The sequence below is a fragment of the Temnothorax longispinosus genome, unplaced genomic scaffold (assembly GCF_030848805.1).
Source record: "Temnothorax longispinosus isolate EJ_2023e unplaced genomic scaffold, Tlon_JGU_v1 HiC_scaffold_29, whole genome shotgun sequence".
Lineage (NCBI taxonomy): Eukaryota > Metazoa > Arthropoda > Insecta > Hymenoptera > Formicidae > Temnothorax > Temnothorax longispinosus.
This window is the reverse complement of record NW_027270110.1, coordinates 64,816-90,783: the sequence shown is the minus strand read 5'-3', so window position 1 is coordinate 90,783 and position 25,968 is coordinate 64,816. Positions and strand designations below refer to the sequence as shown.

At 34.9% G+C, this 25,968-nt stretch overlaps 1 protein-coding gene, 1 long non-coding RNA gene and 1 pseudogene across 2 annotated transcripts; 1 reads left to right on the top strand and 2 right to left on the bottom strand.

The window, feature by feature from the left end:
- Positions 1 to 4,135: 4,135 nt before the first annotated feature.
- Positions 4,136 to 9,166, top strand: LOC139824202 (uncharacterized; annotated as a pseudogene).
- Positions 9,167 to 9,565: 399 nt separating this feature from the next.
- On the bottom strand, positions 9,566 to 13,490 carry LOC139824192 (retinol-binding protein pinta-like). Its single transcript, XM_071796690.1, has 6 exons — positions 13,227 to 13,490; positions 11,584 to 11,808; positions 10,963 to 11,122; positions 10,561 to 10,666; positions 10,079 to 10,445; positions 9,566 to 9,913 (listed from the first exon to the last, which is right to left on the bottom strand). The coding sequence occupies exons 1-6, from the start codon at positions 13,405 to 13,407 to the stop codon at positions 9,840 to 9,842; spliced, it is 1,113 nt and encodes a 370-aa protein (XP_071652791.1). The 5' UTR covers positions 13,408 to 13,490; the 3' UTR covers positions 9,566 to 9,839.
- Positions 13,491 to 20,123: 6,633 nt separating this feature from the next.
- LOC139824201 (uncharacterized) lies at positions 20,124 to 22,888 on the bottom strand. Its single transcript, XR_011735042.1, has 3 exons — positions 22,699 to 22,888; positions 22,218 to 22,304; positions 20,124 to 22,142 (listed from the first exon to the last, which is right to left on the bottom strand). It is a non-coding gene; the product is annotated as an uncharacterized lncRNA (long non-coding RNA).
- Positions 22,889 to 25,968: the final 3,080 nt, after the last annotated feature.

Here is a 25,968-nt window from a genome sequence, read left to right as displayed (position 1 = left end):
CGCAGCCCGGGTGAAACACACGCTGACACTCCGCACACGATTCCGCCGAGCCGGCAATAGTTTTGGCACACCTGCTACACGTGCGCTGCATAGGCGCAGCCAACCTGCTCCAAGAATCCCCACTGGTATCGATTGTCGACAACCGATCGACACTCGAAATCGATCGCACGCAGGTCGGCCAATCAAATTGTAGAGAGCAGTATCACACACAGGTCAGCCAATCGAATCGCAATAAGTGCCACTCCACAGCATGCACACTCCAAGAATACGGTGTAGAGAAGAGTAGATTTAGATAGCAGGCATGCGCATCAAGGGTCGACGTCCTTCCAAAATGATGACTTTCAGAATTTGGTTAGGATTCGCAGAAATACTTATCGCATAGATTCCACGACTTAGGTGACAGTACCACGAAAAATGGTTAGAACATGCGACAAGCAACAAAAGACTTGCTTATACCTGTAACAAAACGGCCCGGAGGCCACTTGCGACAGCAAAAATAAGTACTGAGAGCAGGAGCGAAGAACACAGACACCTGATTGTACTTACAGAGAGATTGATTGATTGATTGATAGATTTATTATGCCCGAGCAATGGCTAAGGGGCAAAAGTGTATAAATGTAGTTATAAACATAATTATAAGCTCTCAACAAAATATAACGTAAGATAAACATATTATACTAATTCTAACGAAACTTAAAACTAACAAACTTAAAACTAACAAAATGGTACCGCTTGAACACAATAGAAAGGGAGGAGACCGATCACTCAGACTCTGACAAAAACAAAAACTCGCGAAGAAGACTTTTAAAAGATGCTATAGATGCCGCCGATGTGACTGTACTAGGAAGTGAATGCCAAAAATAAACAGCGGAAAGATGGAATGAATTTCTGTAAGCCACTGTTCTGTGAGCAGGAATATGGAAAGTTTGAACAGATAATTCAGCAAGACGATTAGATCGCTTGAGTGATGGATCAGGAAAGGTGAAAAGCTCAGACAAATAGGTGGGCGAACGCATGTGTAGAATACGATACATCTGGCAACCGAGAAAATAATGCCGTCTATTCTCAACAGAAAGCCATCCCAGTTGTCGTCTATACGGTGTAATATGGTCATCACGCCTAATATCGAAAATATATCGAATACAACAGTTAACTAGTCTTTGCAATTTGATGTTTAATTCTTTGGTCAGGCCGTGATATACAAGACAGCAGTAATCAATGTGAGGTAAAATTAATGTTGTAACAAGTTTGATTCTAAGCTGTTTGGAAAGAGAGTTCTTGTTGAACTTCAATTTGTTCAACGCATGATGAACTCTCTGTGAGATAAGCGAGATGTGTCTCGTCCATGATAGATTAGATGTAAAAATAACACCTAAATTTCTTACCTCGCAAACGAATGGTAAAGGCGTGCTGTTTACAACAATGGGTGGAAGACGACTGATATCAATACTACTTATGTGCGCTTGACTGCCAAATATAATGACCTTGGATTTTGCAGGGTTAAGCATGAGACCGTTAGACGTAGCATAGTCAAAAATGGCATTAGCATCCAACGAAATTAATTCCAATGCACGTAAGATGTTGGAAGGTAAGCATGAATAATAAATTTGAATGTCATCAGCAAAGATCATATGCATCACATAACGTAATATTTTATATATATCGTTGATGAAAAGTAAAAACAGGAGAGGACCAAGTACAGAGCCCTGTGGGACTCCTGATGAAGTAAACAGCCATTCCGAAAGATTACCAGTGTCATCAATAACCGCTTGAGAACGACCTGTTAAGTACGAAAAAATCCAATTGAGGACAGCATCTGAGAATCCAAGTTCTTTAAGCTTGATGAGCAACAGCAAATGGGGAACTGTATCAAACGCTTTACTAAAGTCGAAGAGTATCATGATGGTGATTAATCCATCATCAATGCCCTGTTTAATATCATTACTCACACGTAACAGTGCTGACTGCGTGTCATAGCCCACATGATATGCAGATTGTCTGGGATTTAAGATGTCATGATCATGTAAGTAATCAAGAATTTGAGAAGCTACAATCTTCTCACATAATTTAGAAAGTTCAGACAGGTTTGCAATCGGTCTCGTGTCAGACGGTGATAGAGGTGTTCGAATTTTTGAGAGTGGACGAATGTAGGCTTTTTTCCATTCAGACGGAAACACAGAAGTGTCCAGAGATCGATTCATCATGGATGTTATTAAAGGCAGGATGATAGGCAATGCAAGACGTAGAATGAACAAGGGAATTCCGTCTACACCCGATGCAAACGAGTGAAGAGGTTTTTCGGATAAAACCTTGGATACTGAATTCGACGAGATGGTAGAGAAGACAAATTCAGGGCGATCAGAGGGACCACTGATTGAAGCAATGGCTGAAATAAAGTTAGAGTAAGTACAGATCGGCTGAGCGTTCGTAACAGATACATAGTATGTGTTTAACTTGTCAGGCGAGAAGAATTGCAAAGGAGAAGCAAAAGTGGATTTGGCGAGTCCAAGCCGAGCAAGCTCTTTCCAGAGTTTAGCAGGATCATTGACGCTCATAAGGGAATTAAAGTAATATTCGCTCTTAGCTCGCCTGATGTCAGCATTGAGCTTGTTACGGAAAAGTCTGTAAGTGGCATAACCTAGGAGGCTATTAGCACGTTTGGCACGCTTATACAACTGATCACGAATACGTAACATTGCCATCAGTTCCGAGGTAAGCCACTTTACAGGAGGCTTTTTAATTTCAAGGACACGAATAGGGGCAAAGACGTCAAGTGCACCCAATAAGTTGACAGACAGCACTTCGCACAAACTGTCCACGCCGGCATGACAGGGTAACGAGTCCAATTTGACACGTACAGAGTCAGCAATGGAACGAAGGTAATCACAAAACTTAGAACCATCAATGCCCCTATAATTCCGTCGAGAAATAGTAGATGATAGGCAGAGTTTGGAATTAAGAGACACAGACAGCACAAGGAGATCATGACCGGCAATGAAAGGACACTGAGATTTAGAGAAGGACTTAATTTTTTCGACATCATCAATCACGAACACATCAAGCCAGGAATCAGAAGTCGCCGTGTGATAGGTAGGCCCAGAATCAATAATATGCAAAGCCAGACCAGACATGAGATCACGCAGGTAACTCGCCTCAAAACTCGCAGACATAAGATTACAATTCAAGTCACCACCAACAATAATATTCTTATAAAGGTGAGAGAATTGGTTTAAGGACTCAACAAAATCGTGCAAGAAAAGACCTTTAGGTCTTCTATAAATAGTTGCAAAAAGAACGGATTCACCATCGGGTACACGTGCTTCAAACAGAATATATTCAGGCGAGTTAAAACAGATATTGCTGGAGGTGGCCAGAATTTTGACACGAAGAGATTTATGCACATAGCACGCAACCCCACCGCCCATACGTCCCACTCTATCATTACGAATTAGGAAGTAATCGCTTAACGCCACAGTGACGTCGGAAATGCTCTCATTCAGCCACGTTTCAGAAATGGATATAATATGGAAGAAGCGAGTGGCAAAAAACATTCTGATATAATCCATGTGACCGCGCAGAGAGTTGGCATTAAATTGAGCAAGAGAGGAGAGAGAGAGAGAGAGAGAGAGAGAGAGAGAGAGAGAGAGAGAGAGAGAGAGAGAGAGAGAGAGAGAGAGAGAGAGAGAGAGAGAGAGAGAGAGAGAGAGAGAGAGAGAGAGAGACTATTTGTGTGTTTTATTACATATGTCCTCCGGGGCGAAGCCCGGGTAACCAGCTAATTTAAGTATATTTAAAATATTGATACTTAATATTTTTAAAAATCTGTGATATTAAATAAAATATCAAAAAGTAATATATTTTAAAATTTTTTACCCAATTCCGTGTTTATTCAGCTGCTACGAAAACAAATGGAAAGAATATTTCCCGCTACCGACCGTTCTGTCGGGCCTCTTCGAGCATATCGAGACGCTCTTCAACGTGAAAATCGTTGAAAGCAAGAAAGCGGATATCTTGCATAAGGACGGTTCTTTGACATATTCGACTTGAACGAATCTAGCGCGGCGTCCATTGCAAATTTTTACCTAGATCCTTACGTCAGAGGAAGAGAGAAGTTCCGCAAGGAAGAGGACTCCGGATGGGTGTCCATATAATTAAGAGCAAGAGCAAAATCGGCAATAGCACTCCGTTAGTCGCCCTGATCTTCAACTTTCCGCCACCGATAGTGAAGGGATTGTGGATGCGGTAATACTTGGAGTGATATGAGAAGTGATATGGTTTTGTATAGCAAAAGTTTATTTATTACTTAAAGTAATCGACGCTCCGTCCTCTACGCCAGTCTATACAGCAGTGAGTTCGCAAGCTTCGCTCTCACGCATCACGTACGTGACAATTCACACACACGGGGAAGGGGAGACATACATGTATGCGTCCACTCTCTCTTGCGCGCTCTAACTCTTACTATAGTGTAAGGATCAACTCGACGGGATGTCAGGATATATATATATATATATATATATGTATATATATATATATATATATATATATATATATATATATATATATATATATATATATATATTGTTACGTCCTCCGGACGTTCTTTCACGAATCACTCGCACACTCTCACACTCCCGCCGGAACGCGCCCGAAAAGAATAAAAGCTCTTAAGGTGGTACTGAGTTTTAATATGATAATCCAGTACAAAAGAACAATGCAATATAGTATGTAATATCCGCAAATGCTCATTAGCCTCGAAAGCGTCTGCACGATGACCAAAGCCAGACCAAATCTGTCATGAAGCCCAAAAACAACGACAGGGCGGTTGTCAATAAACAACCCCCTTAACGATGAAGCTCCACGATGACACTCAAGGGATGATATTCAGGAGATGAAAGACCAGGGACGTCACAATATATATATATATATACACACACACACACATATATACAGGGTGTTCGATATAAAAGTAACCACCCGAATATTGGGGGGTAGATTGGGTCAAACTGAAAGAAAAGTCTCGTACCATTTTGCAAAATTCGCAATAGTTAACGAGTTATTAAATAAAAACGTCTGAGCGAATGAGCGCACAAAGAGCGATAGAGGCGGGCCTCGGCGGCTGGCTGGGCTGGCACGGTGCCCGGCGCGCGGCGAGCGGTGGGGGTCGAGAGACGAGCGGCGAGCGGGGCGCGGCGCGGCGCGGCGAACGTCGAGCGACAGATGTTATACACTGCGGCGAAAAAATATTAGAGCCGGCCCATACTAAACTTACGATAATTCCTTCGCGTAAAACGGGATTTGTTGTAACTTACAATAATTTACTTCGCGTAAACGAGTGAATTATCGTAAGTTACTACAGAAGTAACGCGCTCGCGTAAACGTAGTAACAGGTAGCACACGTATTGCATAGGCATTGCCGTAGCGTCTTACGCTTTAGATAATATTAATTAGTTTAGCTTGAATTATGTGTAATAGAAACATTTAATTTTAGTAAATTTAATTATTTTTTATGTCAAAGTTTACGAGGTTTAACAAGCTTTTACTTTAACTTTTGTTTATGTTAGAATAACTTTAATGGTGCGTGTCCACCTGCGAGTAAAAACTCTCGAGAGTAGCTCTCGAGATTGATTCTCGCAAATGGACATATTCCTGGAGAGTACCTAACGGAGAATGAATCGCAGCTCTCGGCGAGCGAACTTGTCAAGACCTACTCGCAAATCGACACGACGTTATTTAGAACATAACGTTACGCAGAACATAAAAATTTTAAAATTTTTTATTTCTGTCACAGTAGTTATAAAGTATCGTATTCCACAATAGTTCATGATTTCCGCATTATTCAATAAGTTCCTTTGTGTCATCAAAGGAACAAACTTTTGCCATCTCGGTTTTTACTCTCAACATGTAGCTCTCAAAATACGAACAGCGTTCGAGCTTGGCGAGCTGATCTCCGAGAGTAAAATAACGTCGTGTCGATTTGCGAGTAGGTCTGACAAGTTCGCTCGCCGAGAGCTGCGATTCATTCTCCGTTAGGTACTCTCCAGGAATATGTCCATTTGCGAGAATCAATCTCGAGAGCTACTCTCGAGAGTTTTACTCGCAGGTGGACACGCACCATTAAAGTTATTCTAACATAAACAAAAGTTAAAGTAAAGCTTGTTAAACCTCGTAAACTTTGACATAAAAATAATTAAATTTACTAAAATTAAATGTTTCTATTACACATAATTCAAGCTAAACTAATTAATATTATCTAAGGCGTAAGACGCTACGGCAATGCCTATGCAATACGTGTGCTACCTGTTACTACGTTTACGCGAGCGCGTTACTTCTGTAGTAACTTACGATAATTCACTCGTTTACGCGAAGTAAATTATTGTAAGTTACAACAAAATCCCGTTTACGCGAAGGAATTATCGTAAGTTTAGTATGGGCCGGCTCTAATATTTTTTTCGCCGCAGTGTATAACATCTGTCGCTCGACGTTCGCCGCGCCGCGCCGCGCCCCGCTCGCCGCTCGTCTCTCGACCCCACCGCTCGCCGCGCGCCGGGCACCGTGCCAGCCCAGCCAGCCGCCGAGGCCCGCCTCTATCGCTCTTTGTGCGCTCATTCGCTCAGACATATATATATAAATAATTCCAGTTCAGATAATAGAATACAGTTTATTTCAAGTTTCGTTACACACGATTCAATACGGTAGGCACCGCAGCGCGCAACCGGAGACGGTCCACCTCTATATCTTTCGCGATCGTCTGCCCGCCCATTACATTCAGAGCAACGAGCTCCGTGTTTGGCTCTGATCACGCGTGTCCGGCGTGATGTCTTCTCTCGAAGTTTCCGCAGGTTTGCCAGCTACGGTGCCAACGTGACTAATCTTAACGTTTCTTACAACAGATTCTCGCGTATAATATTATTAAATTTGACTATCGTACAATATAGATGTACATAATACATATATTCTAACAGATAGGCGACAAACCTTCCCTGCTCTTTTTCAGGGACGTGCAGGTTCTCTTTCAGAAGGTAATAGGCTATTGTTTATAAAATTATGATGGATTTGTATGTATATGTTCATAAAATAATTAATTTTTTTATGATTGTTTGCACATTACAGTTTGGACACGCTTTGCAACATTTGCTAACTACGGTCTACGGTCTACGGGAGTATTCTGCCGGATTGTCGTTTGTGGAATGGGACGCGGTATTCATTTGCGATTTCTTTATGGAGAACTGGTATGAAATAAAGTTATTCCTTTATTTATTTTTTTCATTTAATTATTTTTTTTTATTTTAATACTCCCCAAGGAGCGCCAATGCGCGTATAATGCGCTTTGAATGTACATTAAACTTTGCATTAAATGCGGATATTTGTCCCGCATTATATGCGCATTTAATGCATATTATGGAAGCGCATACCAAAAAGTGCACCTACGCTCATTGATCAAGGAGCCCAATCGAACAGCTAGTGAACTCAGTACTATATAGGAATTTTTCTTCGTGCCCAGCTTTTAAGCATTGCTGTGAGCACATTCCAGTACAGCTATCACAGAAGAAAAAAGCATTCTTATTTAGAGAATATCTTTATTTTTGACATAATAAATGTCATTTATTTAAAATTTAATTTATTTAAAATTTAAAACTTAAATAAAATGTCCCATAATGAGTCAGAAGCTACTCATTTAAATATTTTATAAAACCTGTCATTTATAAATTGAATGCTCAATTTACATTAATTACGCATTTGAATGTGCGCATTTTGAACACACAATTAATGTGGTTTTGAAGCCAATGCAATTGTAGGCGCATTAAAAGCACGTTATACGCGCATTAGCACTCCTTGGATCTTATATTACCGTTAATATTGTAATTAATTAATGAGTTAATATATTCGGTGTAGGTTGTACGAAACATTCATGTTGCAAAAAATTTCCGAACATTACGAAACAAAGCAGCCATTACCTGCGGAAGCTATCGAGAGCATTAAAAGAATGAGATCGCACTTGGCCGGTTATAAACTTTGCAAAGAACTTTACTTGTCACATTTAGATCTGGAGCTGCATTCCAGGTGAGCATCGATCTACAAACCTCCGTTAAATTCTAATACAAATTCTAAATTCTGAATTTCTTCCCAAATTACTTAAGAGAAACGTAATTACATTCATTAAATATTTACATCTTATTACATTATTACTTACAAAGTAAACAAAATATTTGCTATTCTTTCAATACAATTATTCAACGACTCGATATTTTGAAATGAAATCAGTCTTCTTATTTAATTATTGAAAAATTATTGAAAAATTTGCAGTGGAATGTTTTGGGTGCCTATGATGAAACGCTTGTGGCAACAAATTTCGTATTGTCTCTCGAAAAAAGGGACGTTCATGTTTGCAACTTTGAAGCTATATGGAGCGGTAATTGGGCGGCCGCGTATTTCAGGTATTGCAAGATACATACATCTATTTTATATAGATTGAAAAATTGTCGGAAATTGATTTTAATTTAAGATAGATATACAATTGTTATCTCAAATTGCAAAATGTTCCTATTAATGAAATAATAAAAAGTAGTTTGTTATTTACAATTGTTACTAGTAGCTCACATTGCACAAGCACTGATTGAACTGTTAAATTGCAGCAAAGTTTATGACTTATACACGGCTTTCCAGGAGGTCAAGTCCAACGAATATTGCAGCAGAAGGAGTTGGGTGCGAGATTCCGTAACACATTTTTGTCCTTGGGCGGCAGTTATCCTGCTGCTGAAGTATTTAGGAAATTCAGGGGAAGGGATCCGAGCTCGCAGGCGTTACTGGACAATCTCGGGTTAACGCGAGCGACGAAAGAAATCAAGTGATGCGATTACATGATTAGATAGAATACTACTCTTCAAGAGTGCGCAAAAATAACGATGAATCCTGTATAGTAATAGATAATTGTTACCTCGATCTATACATAACATAGATCCAGGAATTAATTGAATTGTGAAGTGGTCAAATTAAGCAATAAATTATTACTTGTAAATTGCTCAAAAACGCGAGTTTTTGTTTAAATGAAGTGATATAAAGAAGGTTAAATAATTTAAATAAAAAGAAATATTTAGTGTATTATAAACAAATTCCTTTTTCTTGGTACCGTGATTTTTTTAATCAAATGCTTACAGTATGCTTTCCCCGCATACTCTCTTTCCGTCTTAAATATATGTATGCTCGGATGGATTGTTATAATTAATACCTTTTTAAGAAAGCATATTATAAATTTATATAAATTTGGTTAAATTTTTAATTATAGTTTTAATATATTATTTGATTATTATTATTTCTACACATTTATAATTTATGTCATATTGTGACGGCATACCGTGCTTCGTTTCTGCTGCATTTCTACCATCACATTGTACTGGCATATTGTGCTGGCAAAAACAAAACTGAATGAGGACACAGCGGAGCGGAATCTGCTGCAAATTCGTGATTGATTTTGCTGGCATACTGCTAGCATACTGCTAGCATTTTGCTATCTGGGGCTGTAATGCTATAATGCATAAAGAGGTGAACCTTCGCTATCGCGACGATAGTAAGTCCAGCTTATATATTTGCAAATTATCAAAGCGTATAATATTTATGCGCGCATGCAGCTCATATTTATCATAAGTTATGCGTCACATGGCAGCATGCTCTTTGTAATTTGTATGACCTTTAATGTCATTATCGTGATTAATCAGCATTAGCAATTATAATGTGTGTCATAACTCGATGGAATAAAAAAAATGCATCTAATCGTACACTATAAAGAACGAACATTTAATGTCGATACTAAAGCTATTGCTCCAAAATAATATTCGATTTTATCATTCGATTTTATCATTCTCATCATCGTGCCTAAGCCAGTCGCAATTCTCTTCAATCAGTTTCTTCCAATATTCTGCAATAATAAATATTTATATTACATATACGTTAGTTTATATGAATCTAGATTTATGCTTTCATATATATTTTAGATTACAATGAACTCTTATGTTTGCTTAACAACATTTTTTATCGTCCACTAAGCGCGCCACATTTATTTCCTTTAATTTATTATAATTACCTATTAATTCCTGCATTGTATCACCAGTGCCGCCATATTCGACGGGTAAAATCTCAGCGGGGATATCCTCGAAACACTCAAGCGTATGTGAACAAACGTGAAATCTGTTTTTTATCTTTTCGGTCATAAAAGATTTGAGAATTCTCACAGTAACATCCAAAAATGCCGGGGCATTGAATAGTTTAATTTTGTGGTATCTCATAGGGTAGCAGCTTTGCCACATGTGGACTATATTCATTAATACATAAGGTCGGGCTTGAAAAATTTGTTGTATGGTTGGACTGGTCACGTCTATTAATAATATGCAACCGTACATTGATGCTGCGGGATAATACTTCATTGCTACTTCTATCGCTATCATACAAATCTAAAAAGATCGCCCATGAAGAAATAAATAATTAATGATTGATAATTGGAAATACTTCATCGCGACGACAATTGCCCATAAATTGTTCGAACATTATAATATTTCAATATTTTACCTTAAATATATCCGGCACTTGGTGTCTTCTCGGATCATGCAAAGTGATGCGCATAATAAATATCAACCTTCCTTGACTATCTGGCTTCCGCAGGGGCAAACATATTCTAAAAATGAACAAAATATTTCAGAAATCTTCGAAAAAATCGAAATTTATTTTAATTTTAATAATGCATTTAGTATTTTCGAAAATTTTCAATAAAATATTTTTCTTATTGTTAGAATATAATAGAAACAAAAAAAGAAAATTACCAATAATTTATCATTAATTTATGCAAGATGTTATTTTTAAAATGAAGCTGCAATTAGTGAAGGGTTCTGTTATGTATCCGAAATAGATAAAGAAGATTAAAAAATAATGAAAAACAAAATTAGATTAATTATCCGAAATACTGTTTGTTACCCCAAATCAAGCAGTTCCTGCAGTTCTGGTCGAAACGGATCTTTATTCAAGTACCATTCTGGTAAATTGGATCGTTGCTTATAATAATTTCGTATCCTGATCTTAGTTTTCTCAAGATTAAACTTACACACTCTCAAAAATCGCAGAATGAGAAAGTCATCTGTGTACACATTAAAGAATCCCTTTAACTAAAAGGCTATAATTGAAACAGTGCTAAATCAGGTATTATAAATTAAATTTTATAAATGCGTGCCAAGAGATAAGATGGGGATTTTTAATTAATAGAAGATTTAAATAAAGTTTTGAAAAACATTTTGGCTTACAAAATGGCAAAATGCAATAGTGCGATAACGAACTTTGTCATGTAGATCTTTTATCGAGTTACTATTTTTCATCATTTATTATTATTTGCCGAAACTTTCAGATTATTTTTCGATTTTCTCTTCATTGTCAGACACAATTTGTTACATTATTTTTTGTTTTTTTTTTCTTTTACACGATCAAGAATGAATTCGAAGAGCTAAATATCTGACGTGTAAATAAGTTGTACTGCCGAAGTAACGAGCCGTAATTGAATTTCAACAGGCCCCGCGCCCGTAGGATCGCTGATGTCATTTTTACCGATTCGTATGCGCAGTTCGTTCTCGATCCAGCGTTTGATCTCCGCGACAGCGTTCTCTCTCGTTTCGTCGGTCTCGTTCAAGCTTGCTGCTGCATATCTTTTATCATCTTCAGTCAGCTCTTGTGGAACATGAGGCACAGCGTCATCGTTGCAAGTGCTCGCCATCGCGATGTTGGTAAAAGTTGATGAACGCGAAGCCTCGTCCACCGAAGAGAGACCCGTATCTACAAATTACGTAGATGCACTGTCACGTGTAAGATAAGACAAATGCAACAATGTTTAATGTAATGTGTTATGTAACACGACAAATAACACGGAACAATCAAATACAATCAAATTAGAATAAATGCCATTTTCGGTCCGAGCTTAGAGAGATCTTTGGTAGCTTAATATAAATTTCCGTGCATGTATATATGTATATGTATATTTCAACTTATTAAACTGCGCGCTGATCACTTTCGGACTTGAAACACAGTTTATTGTTGGAACAATGGCCCCTTCCTCCTCGTAATTAAAACGATACGATTTAACTATCTAAATTACTGTAAAGAATTTTAATTTCTTAATCCGATTGCAACACCTATATTAGATCTTTTAAAAAATATGAATAGACGAATATAGAAAATGGGCTAACTAAGAACCAAGCGCGGTAAATGATCCATGAAAGTTTTATTTTTTTCTTTATTTTACATATCTTTCAATTTTTACCCGCCGACAAATTTAGTCAAGGCCCACAGTCAAGGTTGGAAGATATGTAAAATAGAAAAAAAATAAAACTTCCGTGCATCATTTACCGCTCTTGGTTCTTAATTACCCGTTTTCTATATTCGTAGATTCCATTGGAGCCTATATACTTCGAATTTTAAATATGAATAGAATTCATGTAAGATAAATAACTTATATTCAAAAATTATAATTATATTGTTATACTTATAAATTAAGCATATAAGATTAATAAGTTAAAATGTATGTCTAATTTCTAATTAAAGAGTTAAAATGACGTAAACAAAAATGAGTTCTAGTTGCAAAACGAATAATACAAATTTCTTTTCTTATTTTTCTAATTTCGGAATGCAACGAATGCAATTTTAATTAGAAGTTTAATTTCATACATCCGCTCTCGTGCATTATGCTCTCAAGTGTCTCTCTGTGCAATGAAAAAAAGAGAGAAATAATTTATTTTCCTCGAAACATAAAATTGAATCTAATTATATTTTGCTTGCGTATAACCAAAATACATATTATATACATCATGCACATTTCTGTGTTTTAAATGCAGATATTCTTTCTTGCTCCTTTGACTAATTGAAGATATAAAAACGATCGCTATATAAGTGAAAAACGTCTTGATAAAAATAGCAAAATACAATAATTGCGAGAACGAACTTTATTATAAAAAATTTCTATTCAGTAACTATTTACTATTATTTATTGACACGTTTACTCTCAATTCTCTTTTTGCTAACAAAAACGCCACATGTTTTTTTTTTTTTTTTTTTTTTTTTTTTTTTTTTAGTAAATATATATCAGATGTCACGTCATATTTCCGCGGATTGAAGGTGACTTCTTTTTATCTTCGGAATTAATAAAATATAATTGTATTTTAACGCAATATTTCATGTGGGATCGTTGTCCGTTTTACCGTTACGTGCATGTAAGTCGTCCTTCTCCTTGATCCAGCGTTTAATTTCCGCGAGGGCGTTCGCTCTAACCTCGTCAGTCTTGTTCAAATATGTCGCTGCATATAACTTATCCGCGCTGGTCAGTTTTTCACGCAAAGCGTAACACTCTACACTGTCGTCGTGGTCACTTGTATTTGCCATCGTAATATCACGAGATGCTTCGTTCGCTCTGGAGAATATTTTAGAGCAGAGAGCTGAGAGCCGCAGAGAATAAGCAGAGATGCTCTGCCCATAGACTTTATATAGACCGGCCCCTGCCGTAAGAGCACGCGTCGTCTCTCTTTTAACGGCAAGGACGCTTGCGTAACGCTTGCGTAACAAAAGAGAAGGAGAACGATTTATTTTTTTCGGTAAAAGGCAAAATAAAGTATGGCCAAGATAAACTATTTTATTATTCGGTTAAAGTAAAACTAAACGATTTTTTTTATACAAAATTAAATACTTCCTGGCATTATTGAGCTTTTGGCAAAATCACTGATAAATCTTTCATGATAAAAAAGTCGGACGCGCCATACTTTAATGCGTGTTGCATAAAGAGATAAATCTGTTTCTGCAACGAGTAGTGTCTTATCTTCATTAGTATGCAGGTGCCGTCATTCAGTGATTTTGCTATCGTGACGATAGTAAATTCTGGTGAACTCGGAGGTCCCCCCGGTCTTTAAGAAAGGACCAGGAGATATGTCGGATTCTTAACGACTAAAACCCCCTATAGAATGACCTTACTCGGCACATACTGGGAATCTGGCACCTCTACTTTCATATGTGGAAACAATATTAAATAAATGTACAGAGTATTAAAAGTCAGAAATATGTAATTAATTACGTCGATTGTGAAACCTCACTTGTGCTACTAAGTTAACTCTTTATATGAATTCATAAAAAGTTAAATTTGAAATTTAAAAAAGTGTACAAATTAAAAGAAATAGAGTATTTTTTAATGCATTGTGATTATTAGCTGTCTACTATGTTTATCGTTTCGGTGTTTTTCTCTGCCTGAGCGTTTGGGTCGTTCACCCGGCGGTGACGAAGTCTATGACTACGATAGACGTAAGAGCCTATGTTTCATTCTTTGCCATCTGAATGTGCCGATGTAATCGCCACAATATAAATATACGATATGTGATACATATAATATATATAACCAGTAATGAACAAAGAATGGATTTAATCCAATATTATGGATAACATTTCTTAATGGCCCCAATTTCATAATTCCTAGTGCCCTTATAGGATCTTTATGGAAATAATTCTTTTGCTTAACTTCATATTTAGCGGTTTGCGGGACATTTGAATTAAATATATAAATACGGATGAGGCTCAATACTGTCATCACTTTGCATTAATTTTTCGGCCATTTCTGTTTTATATTTCATAACAGTGGTCCCATTTAATTTTTCCACAACAGCTTTTCTAACAGGATTTCTCAAATAACGTTTCCCGCAACAATTTTCTTCTCCCTTAATAAATTTGCATTTTATTTTAGTAATCATTTCTTCTTTATTATCTATAACGCATTTTATTATCAATCCACATTTGCACGTGCCATATGCGCGTATCCTGATTCTCCATTGCGTTCTAATTTATTTCGTTTAAAATGGAACCCGCCAGATAATTTTGCACATACCCAAATTTGTTCACTAAATACCTGTTGCCATGTTCCGGGTTGCAATATTGTGTATTGTCGTGTAGAAGGAGGTCGGCCTTTTTCGTTTCGCCTGTATGTTTTGGTCATGATCATCGATGTAAAATCTTCTTTTCGCATTGTTACTTTAAATCTCAACACGTTATCCTTATCATTGTAAAGCCCTCCTTCTGATTCGTACAATGTTGATTCGCCAATTGATGTCTGAACGTCGATTCTTGAGGCACTGATACGTCTGAAATTCTAACTTCCACATCGTGTTCTTGCTGAGGAGAAACAGGCGGCCGATTACATAATTTCTCTCTTATCTTATATCTGTTGCAAGTAACTAATGTGCATAAAGATATCGATGTAATAACATTTTCTAAATCTCTTGCTATTGTTATCCAAATGCATTGTATATATGTTATAGTCAAAGCCCGAAACGCAGGCATTCCTAGGATTGACTAGTCAATCCTGGGAACAACCAAGCGTCTTAGTCAAAGCCCGAAATAAATTTTGCGTTTCGGCTTTTAACTAGTCAATCCTAGGAATAACTAATACGACTGGTTAAAGTTAGAAACTAAAGAAAAATCACTTCGGCATTGACTAGTCAATCCTAGAAATAACTAATACGGCTGGTCAAAGTTAGAAACTAAAGAAAAATCACTTCGGACTTTGACCAGTCAATCCTAGGTGTGGCTTAATTTGGACTGTGTGACTGTCAACAAATAAAATCAAGTTTTTTTTTACTAAATTAAGTTCTTATTGTTATTAATGCCCCGCGACGCGAAATATTAAACGTTAAAGTTGACAGGAATCAGGTTATGATTCCTGTCATACCGACGAGCTGTAGCGACTACTGGCGACTACGAACATGCCCTGTGGCCACATACGCAAGTTTTTCAACTGAAACACGAGTATAAATACGGGTCTTAATCTTCTAAAAAAAGTATCTTTTTCTTTTTACAGAACTATGGGAATTGCAGAATTATATGTATGTATAAATATGTTACGCATATATTGCTTTATCTACTAATTAGCGCTTTATTCTGAGAGATATTTGGTAATGATGATACTTAAGTATATTCATGATGTAAGTAATAATGAAGAGACACAAATGCGGTTACATGTATTAACGATAAATTAAATAGATATATAGCATGACGAAATGTCTATGAATATTTTTGCATCGCATTTCTTAATCGAGCTGACACTTGAAAACAAAATCACAAATAATTTGGCGCCGACTTCAAAAAATTGAAAGAAATTCTTAAAAGTATTATTTCATACTTCTTACAGCTTTTTTAATTAAAAAAAAAAATTTTTTCATGTTTTTTAGAGTTTTTTTGTTCAAACGTTTCTTAATATTTCTTTACGGTTATAAAACTATATGTACGTTCAAAAAACATATATAAAATTAAAATAAAATTATGTGCTACCTGTACTACGTTTACGCGAGCGTTACTACTGTAGTAACTTACGATAATTTCTTCGCGTAAACGGGATTTTGTAGTAACTTACGATAATTTACTCCGCGTAAACGAGTGATATATCGTAAGTTACTACAGAAGTAACGCTCGCGTAAACGTAGTACTGGTAAAAGTTTTCCTTAGGTGCGGCATATACATATCGGAGTTACTCTAAAGCTGTACGACGTAAACACAGGAATTTTCCTAATATAAAAAAGTATTACGTCGAATAATCAAGTACGACTAATAATACGCTGATTTTTTTATGTGCGATGACCTTCTTCTTTTCCGCCGCATCGGTCAATTTAGTGATATTTATCTAAACATTATTCTAATTAATACATTCTGAACATAGATACGCAAATTCTATATATACACTTACTCGATTTACACGGAATATTCGTTCCACGTGGCATTTTTTTTACGCGGCGGAGACTCGCGTGTGAATAAGCTTTGTGCTCTCCACAAATTAATAAACATTCAAGTGATATGTTAAATAACTATTAAGTAACTTTTTTACAAATCATTATTTTAAATAATTAATGCAAAATAGATATTAAATAAATGTCACACACACATAAATATTTTCTCTACATTATTTATTTAAACAAATGGTTCATGTAAAACAAATTTCAAAAGAAGTCAGATTATCGTAATAAGTACGATCGAGTAAGCGGAGTAAGAACGTTTAGCTTACTGATATACATATAATAAGTTTAATAAATACGATAGAAAGATACATTTTCTGCCCGCATATAAAAAGCACCGCGTAAACGGAGGAATTATTTACCGTGTAAAAAAACTGCGTAAAAGAAAAGCGGCGTATAAAAATCACATATTGCTTCATGTCGCTATATTTTATTAAAATTGCAATTTAATAAATGTTTTTTATTTATTAGGTGATAAAATTTTCAGTGTAATAAAAGTTATTTAACAATAGAAACTGATAAGAAAGATATGAAGTTCGCAAATTTGCATAACTCGCATTAAGTAATCATCACAATAACCATTGTGTGCAAATCGTGTTCCTTCCAATCGTGTACCATTCTCTCGCGTTATGCATACGTTATACATAAATTCTCCCACGTTTTTAATACAAAAATAGATGTTGGTTTTCTGCTGAAGACATAAAAACGTGTAGTACAAGTAATCTATTTTTTCTTACTTATTCATTTACATTGAATGGTATATGTCTGTTATATAACGGAAAAAATATCTGCGTTTTATTCTGTATATTCAACGTTAACGTGATTATCTATTTAATTATAAGAGCAATTAATTATTATAAGAACGATTTATGTATAAACTTTGAGATAAAACACTTTATAAATCATAAATTCATAAATTTATAAATTAAAATGTTATTTTAAATGTTATCAAATTTACAGTCAAATGTTAAATTCAAGTCTTTTTATCATTTTATAATTAATTTTTACGAATCCAAAGTTGCAAATGAAATTGTTTGCCTTTTTACAGGCTACGCAGTCATACGTTTAAAATTTGTGTACCCGAGGTAATTGAAGTTCTAATTACGTCATTGTAGTTAGTTCGAATTACCCTATTGGTGTAATTTTTTGACAGTGATTTAAAAGAAAATCTATTAAAAAGATTTTTTAATTTTAAATGTTTCGTTTAATTTTAAACGTTCAGTAAAGTACACGTATGACAATAATAATAAAGGAAGAATATATAAATTCAACTAACTAAGGGAGACCGGGGCGGGTTGTCACACTTTTTAAATACTGATTTAAAAAAAAAGGTTTGCATTATTTTGTAATATCGTATACTACTTTATAATGTAGTTAGATCTTTTAGGTGTAAAAAATAGATATATTAGACTTGTATATATTTATACACAAAAACGTTATTTATTTCTAAGCAAAATCATGCAAATGTGATGACTTACCCTATTCATAAAAAAATTAAATTTAAAATTAAAAAAAATGCAAATTACAAACTTGCACATTGCTTCCTCATCATTACAGATCGCTATCATTGCTCCTATTTTATTTAGCTCACAAAGCTCCTCTTATGAGGAAGCTTGTATTTTATTTGGTGCATAATTATTAGTATTTATTAGTTTGGTTTTTTCATAGATAAAATAAAAAATAGGAGCAATGGTAGCGATCTGTAATAATGAGAAAGCAATGTGCAAGTTTGTAATTTGCACACTTTTTTAAAATTTTAAATTTAATTTTTTTATGAATTAAAAGAGGGTCAGTTTAGCAGTACAAGTGGGGTTTTACAATCGACGCAATGTCAAATCGACGTTGACTTTGGGAGTTCAGAGACGGGATTCTGTAACTACTTAACGACAGTTTCGGTATCGCGTTGCGCAGGTATTATATATGATAAGAATCCTATCTCTAATTAATTCTCAGTACGTAGTAATTCTCAGTAAATTTTCAGTACGAATAATAAATATTAAAATACTATCCATATGAAGCAATTGAACTTAATTATTATTACAGAGTTACATCAAATAATTTCAAAATAGCGATTAAAAGAGAGAGAAAGAGAGAGAGAGAAGGAGGGAGGGGGATGGCTTTGTCTATATTAAACGATTTGAGAATATTTGCAGCAATCTGGTGAAAAATTTTATACTCGACTGTGAAGCGATTGCTTGGGATAGCAAGAAGAAATAAATCTTACTGTTAAATATTATATATAAAAACAAGGTATCTAATAATTATAACATGTTGTAATAATTTTTGTTTCTTTTAGTGTGTATTTTGTAAAGAATATCTCTCTATATATAATAAATGAATGTATGTATGTTTGTCCGCTATGCAGGATAACATACATCCCTATATACTTATATCGAATTTTTAAAAATAAAAGTACCAAAATCAATTATTTACAGATTAACATATCTCATCGTATCAACATCAACCAAATTTTCCCCAAGAAAGACATTTTCAAAGTTTGAAAAAAATGAGCATACTATTTCTAATTGTCCCCCAGAGTTCTAAAGTTCTCTATTGATATTAAAAAGAATTTCGTCGATTAAAGTGGTCAATAAACACAAATAAAAGTATGGGGAGGGGGGCCAACTTCACGACTGTGTAATTTCAAAGTGTCATAATTTTTATCTTAAACATTAATCTTAAACATTACAATTTTATCTTAAACTTTAACGATAAATAAACGATAAATAAACGATAGAACTCTCGACAAAATTCCGAAAAAAATTTCATCCTGTAAAATTCAGAAAATCTAGAAATATTTTTAGGAAATTTTTGGTGAAAGTGCGACGATTGGAATATTCTGTACCAATTATTGACTACTCATTATTGATTCATACCTCAATCAAGAATACCTCATTCATACCAGAATCAAGAGACACGGCAGTGTCTCGCGCCAAGTATACGCGAGACCGACCGGCGTGACTCTTTTACGCGACGCGACGGGTTGCGAGTACTCGAGATGTTGAGATCTCGATAACGAGTGAACGGATCAAGTTGTAAGTAGGCTTGATCGATAGCTCTTTTCGCTACGTGTCCTTTTTACGCCGCGCAAGAAATGCGTCGAGATCGTCCAATCGTTCGCGATGTGTCGATATAAAAAATAGATGACCAGATGTATACGAATACGTTGATTGTACGTCGATGTAATCTTGGCGATGCTCGGCGGCAAGAAGTCGGATCATCGTTATTATACGCAATGTAATTGCACCATAATTACAGCCGATACAATGTCGAGTGAATCATATCAAATTCTACCGTGCGAGTTCGCTTTTCAGCTTCAATGTAATTTTTTTGCAATAACGCCTCACTATCGATCGCAATTAATACGTAAGAAATACTTTCCGCATCGCGGATCTCAATAAATATCGTCCAAGATCCTCTAGTTTAATTTGATCTTTTTTCCGGCTGCACACGTCGCGCTCATCCACTCCACAGTCCGCGCCTACCTCTTCGGAGCTCTCAAAGTGAGCTACGCGCTAAACGTGTTCCGGGGATCTCCGAGGGGGAGAAGAGGGGCCGGTTGATTCTCCACTTTTATCCTTCACCAATCTCCCTTCTGACGCATCTTTATAGACAGTGTCGGGACTGCCTCATCTTCATTTTTCTCCCGTCAATATGAAAAAATGTGCTTTACAAGTGCTTTACAAGTACTTACTCCGAAATATGCATTTTAAATCCGATACAAATTCGGGATACAAGCTTTATAAAATATTTCGTTATTCCACCTTGTATTCTGCGTACTCTCTTGTAACCCGCATATTACAACACATAAAAAAAAAGAGAGGAGATTCACGCTTGACGTTGTGCACTCTTCCGTGAGGAACGTCGCGTCAGCGTCGGCTCGTTCGAGCGGCTCCTGCGTTTCGACTCTAGCGCCGGCATCCCGTAACTTTCTGTTCCGAACAGATCCACGACGGCGGTGCGTTTCCACACTTAAACCCCTTGCACAATGCTAGGCAATAGGCAATAGGAACAAGAAATAACCAAACCCCGATAGCACCAATATCCTATAAATATTCATATAACGTCCATGGGCATTCTGGACATAATATGGACATCCATAGGATATTGTGTGCTGTCTGGGAAAAATCGTTAATTACAACTTAAAAAATTCGAATGCTATGATTGGTTGAAAACAGGCCAATTAGGCACAGAAATTCCAACGTGACGGAAACTCTATGTCTATTGCCTGTGTCACTGTTTATTCTGCATTTATACATGATTTTTGATTTCTATTCTCTGTTCCTATTGCCTGTTGCCTGGCATTGTGCAAGGGGCTTTTATGCCCGTATGGTCGGCTCGAGGAGAGAGAAAGAGAATCTGTGGACAGTTACATTAAATTGTATTATTGATAATGTTAAGAAGTGTATTACGACCGTGTATCACTCACCCGGAGCTAGTGATGCGGACTTTTGAGGCTCCTTGAGGAGTTATGTAATAAAATAATCTCACGACATAGTATGGTAGTAGGCGACTTTAATATTGATTTAATGAAGGAGAGTGTGTACAAAAAACGGATAAATGAAATCATGCAGGGTCTAAAATATAAGCAATATGTAAAGAAACCAACAAGAATTAAATAATACACATAAGCATTTTATTCTCTTTTCTAAGCCTTGAACAACATTGAAAAAAATTGTCATAACTAAAGATAAAAAAATCAATGAGTAAGGAGACATTTTTCATGCTGGGGTTTTTTAGACCCCTCATGTCATTTACGAGATTCTTGAGAGGTGTGGCATTTAAGGGTTAACAGTTAGCCTTATGTTGCCGGGGGATAGGCTCCGCCGCATAAAAAATTATTCTAACTCCAAGCTTATTTCGACCAAATGTTAATTTAAAGTTTTAATTTTAGAAATAGGCTTGAAGTTAGATTATTTTTTTTTTATAGCCGCCTTACATAAGAATAACTCTGTTAATTTTCTTAATAATTTTTAAGCGCGTACTTTGTAGTATTTTATGATATATATTGTAAGAAAGCGCTAAATGGCGCGCGCGTAGGGCGCGCTTGTAATGTTCTAGTGTTTTAAATAATTGCTGATCCTACTTATTTAGACAATTTTACATCGCTTCAACGTTGTCACAGGAATAGCTCCATCGCCTTGTAGCAAAGGGTGCCAATTCGTAAAATCTATTACGAATCTTTCTATATAATTTCCACGTTTTAAAAGACAAAAATTTATTATAATCTTTTGTTTTACATAACTTTGTTTTTAACCTATTTATATTTCTGTAATACCTTAGACGATGATTCATGCAAATGCTTATTGTGTCACAAGTAAAGCCGGAAGCAAGTGACCGAGCCAAGTGCAAATTCTATATAGTATTTTTTATTGTAATATTATTACAAAGAGCTTTGGGCAAGGCCGGCAAGGGATATGTCTTACTTACGTCGGCGATTTTATAGAACCATGATTCATCTATAGTCGGCGCGTCGCGTCGGCCGGCGGTACGAAATAATAAATTAACATGTCTCTCCTACAAGATAAAGCTATTTAAACATATTTGAGTTGTATGTAATGTTTCTTCATGTATCGAAATGATAAATGATCATGCGTTAATGTTCACAATGTGTAATCACAGCAATATTTTATTTTAACATTCACTCTGATACTATGCATGTATTTGCTATGACTCTGCACTCTGATACTACGTATGCCATCTTGAAATAGTTTTGCATATCTAATACAGCAAATAATTGCATGGCAATCATAATTTAAAAATAATTATTTTTATCGCTTATCAAATATGCATGGAGCGGATAAGAGTGTTAATATGTATTAAGAATGTATCTGAATAATTTATTGGAATAATAACTTTGGTCGTAAAAAAAGAGATATTGCGTCATGGCGATTATATCTGTGATAATTACCTGAATTGAAAGACATCTTATGCGCTCGCAATTAAAGATTTCCGGTGCATGAGATCACCGGAAACAAAATTTACAGGGATGTAAGGATTGCATAGCATAAATCTTTGAAAACTATTTGATATAGACACTGTCATCCTTATTTCTCCTAAAAAGTTGTTATTCCATCGACGAGCGGTTCATTAGCGGTAGATGAAACTGAAAAATATGTTTATTATTTCTTTTTACTAATTCGCAGAAATTTGCGTACAAATATAACTACATATTATCACAATTTTTTGTTACTATTACAAAATATTATTTCTGTATTAAATTTTTATTTTGGTATTAATTTATTTAATGTAAGCATAATGATAGTTACACTTATGTAATAGAAATATATCTTTTGAAGTTTATAATATGTGTATTAGAAATACGTTTGCGTATGATAATATACATCTTATTCAGCTTTAATTTTAATTGATACTTCACATTTTTTGAAAGACGTTTAAAATGCTAAAAATAACATTGTTCTGATAATAATGAGAAAAGGTTGACATTGCACTTATTAATTACGATGCCGTAATCCAGAGCGAATAATTGTATAAGCAATTAAAAATAATAAACTTTTAAATAAAAATAAATCTGCTAAGGTCTAATATATTATAAATAATACTTTTATAATTAATAAAAATCTATTTACATGGCAGGCCGAGATATTCTAATTGGTATAATCTTCTTCATCTTTAAGTAGCTCTTTCGCAATCGCTTTCGTGAGCGTATATATATACACTAAGAAAAAAATGTTCTGGATTTTAGTAAATATTATTTTGCATACAACTGTGATTCCATTTATTAAAATAAAAAAAATTTTTTTTTTATTAGTAGATATATTTTTTTCTCAGTGAATACACATCTATTATTATAAGTACCGTCATCTGTATGTATGTATGTATGTCTGACTGCGAACTACTTATTCGTTAGTAGACCGAATTTTTACCAAAAGTATATGAAATAGAGGTAAAATTTCCCGGGGAGTACCATAAAGTATATAGTTCTTCGGTATACCGATTTTCTAGAAATCGGTATTTTAATTTTTTCTAATTTTTAGTATACTAATAAAAAGAAAAATTTTCTTTATTTTAGTAAATAAAGTCACAGTTGTATGCAAACTAATATTTACTAAAATTTAGAACACTTTTTTCTTAGTGTACCTATAACAAATTTTAACAAGGACCTTCGTAATCTGAGGCACCAGGTTCTAGTCCACTTGAGCACGTAAATATGGAATTTATTTTCCGAAAGCTGCGAGAAAGGCTCTTGTGCGGAGCAAACTGGGCTCCATTTTTCGGGAAGAGACGTTAAGCCGTTGGTCCAAAGGGTTAAATGAAAGGAGAAGGGTGGTGATGGATGAAAATTGTAACCCTACAGGGATCGATTAAAACTTCCATTTTACTCTATTTTTACTCCATTATATATAAAACATACATATAAAACGAACATGTAAACGTTATGTATACATATCATTGTAAATACGATCCAGACAATCCAAAAGACGACAAAGGCAAAAACAAACATTTTGTCTATAAATTTATAAAATAATTAAAATTTACTATAATTTATTATAATTTTTCATGTTTACGTTGCACTTGTTTATGTTAAAGTTTGAATTATTGTTAAAGTAAAAATTTCAAATTTGCCTACATTCAGCAATCTTGTAAAAATAAATACTTACATCTCGAATAATTAAAAAAATAATTTATAGAAACATAAGATCCGAGAGTCTTTCAATTAGCCTTAAGTACTTGCGCGCACTTGTACATATGTCGGTCGCAAAGACCGAAAATGCTCACTGAGCGAAAGAACTGACCATAACGAGTTCTGACATATGCAAAAAGGCCACAACGCGAAGTTGAAATTGTGGCAATTTCAAAAACGCTCACAACGTGTTCTGGACGCTTATTGATGCAGCCATGACGCGATATGATAAAAATAAAATAATAAAGAAACACAATTATAAAGAAAATTAATAGTTGCAATGGCCTTATGTTGGCAGAGGAGAGGCTCCGCCGCATAAAAAATTAATTTAATTCCAAGCTTATTTCGACCAAAATAATAATTTAAAGTTTTTAGAAATAGACTTAAAGTTAGATTTTTAAAATTATTTTTTATGCCCGCTTACATAAGGCTAACTGTTAATTTTCTTAATAACTTTTTTTCTTAACAATTTTATTTCTATCAAAAACGTCCACATCGCGTCATGGCTGTATCAATAAGCGTTCACAACTCCGGCCGGCAATACGCAATTATAAATTAACATATATGTTTTGTCTCTCCTACAAAGCTATTTAAAGATATTTGAGTCGTATGTAATGTTTCTTCATGTATCGAAATAATCATGCGTTGATGTTCATAATGTGTAACCACAGCAATATTTTATTTTAATATCTACTTTGATGCTATATGTATTTGCTATAACTCTGCACTCTGATGCTATGTATGCTACGTTGAAATAGTTTTGCATATCTAATAATTTCATGGCAATCATAATTTAAAAATAATTATTTTTATTGCTATCAAATACGCGTGGATCAGATGAGAATGTATTAATATGTATTAAGAATGTATCTGAATAATTCATTGGAATAATAATTTTGCTCGTAAAAAAGGGATTACGCGTCATGGCGATTATATATGTGATAATTACCTCAATTGAAAGATATTTTTATGCGCTCGCAATTAAAGATTTCCGGTGAGATCACTGAAAACAAAATTTACTGGGACTTAAGGATTGCATAGCATAAATCTTTGAAAACCATTTGATATAGATACTGTCATCCGTATTTCCTCTAAAAAGTTGTTATTTCATCCGATGAGCGGTTTATTAGCGGTAGATGAAACTGAAAAATAAATTTATTATTTCTTTTTACTAATTCGCAGAAATTTGCCCACAAATATAACTATTATCACGATTTGTGTTACTATCACAAAATATTATTTTTACGATAATATTAATTTATTTAATGTAAACATAATGATAGTTACACTTATGTAATAGAAATATATTTTTGAAGATTATAACGTGTATTAGTAATACGTTTGCGTATGCATACGCCCCTAATTAAATCGATTTGATTTAACTTTGATATTAAGTATCAAAATAATTAAGTATAAAGAATTTATTGCGAAGAGAGAGATTTTATTAAGGTTGGAAAATATGTGTAGATTATACACACAGAGAAATAATATTAGGCTACTAAGATCCTGCAAGCTCTGACCGTAAATGACATTTTA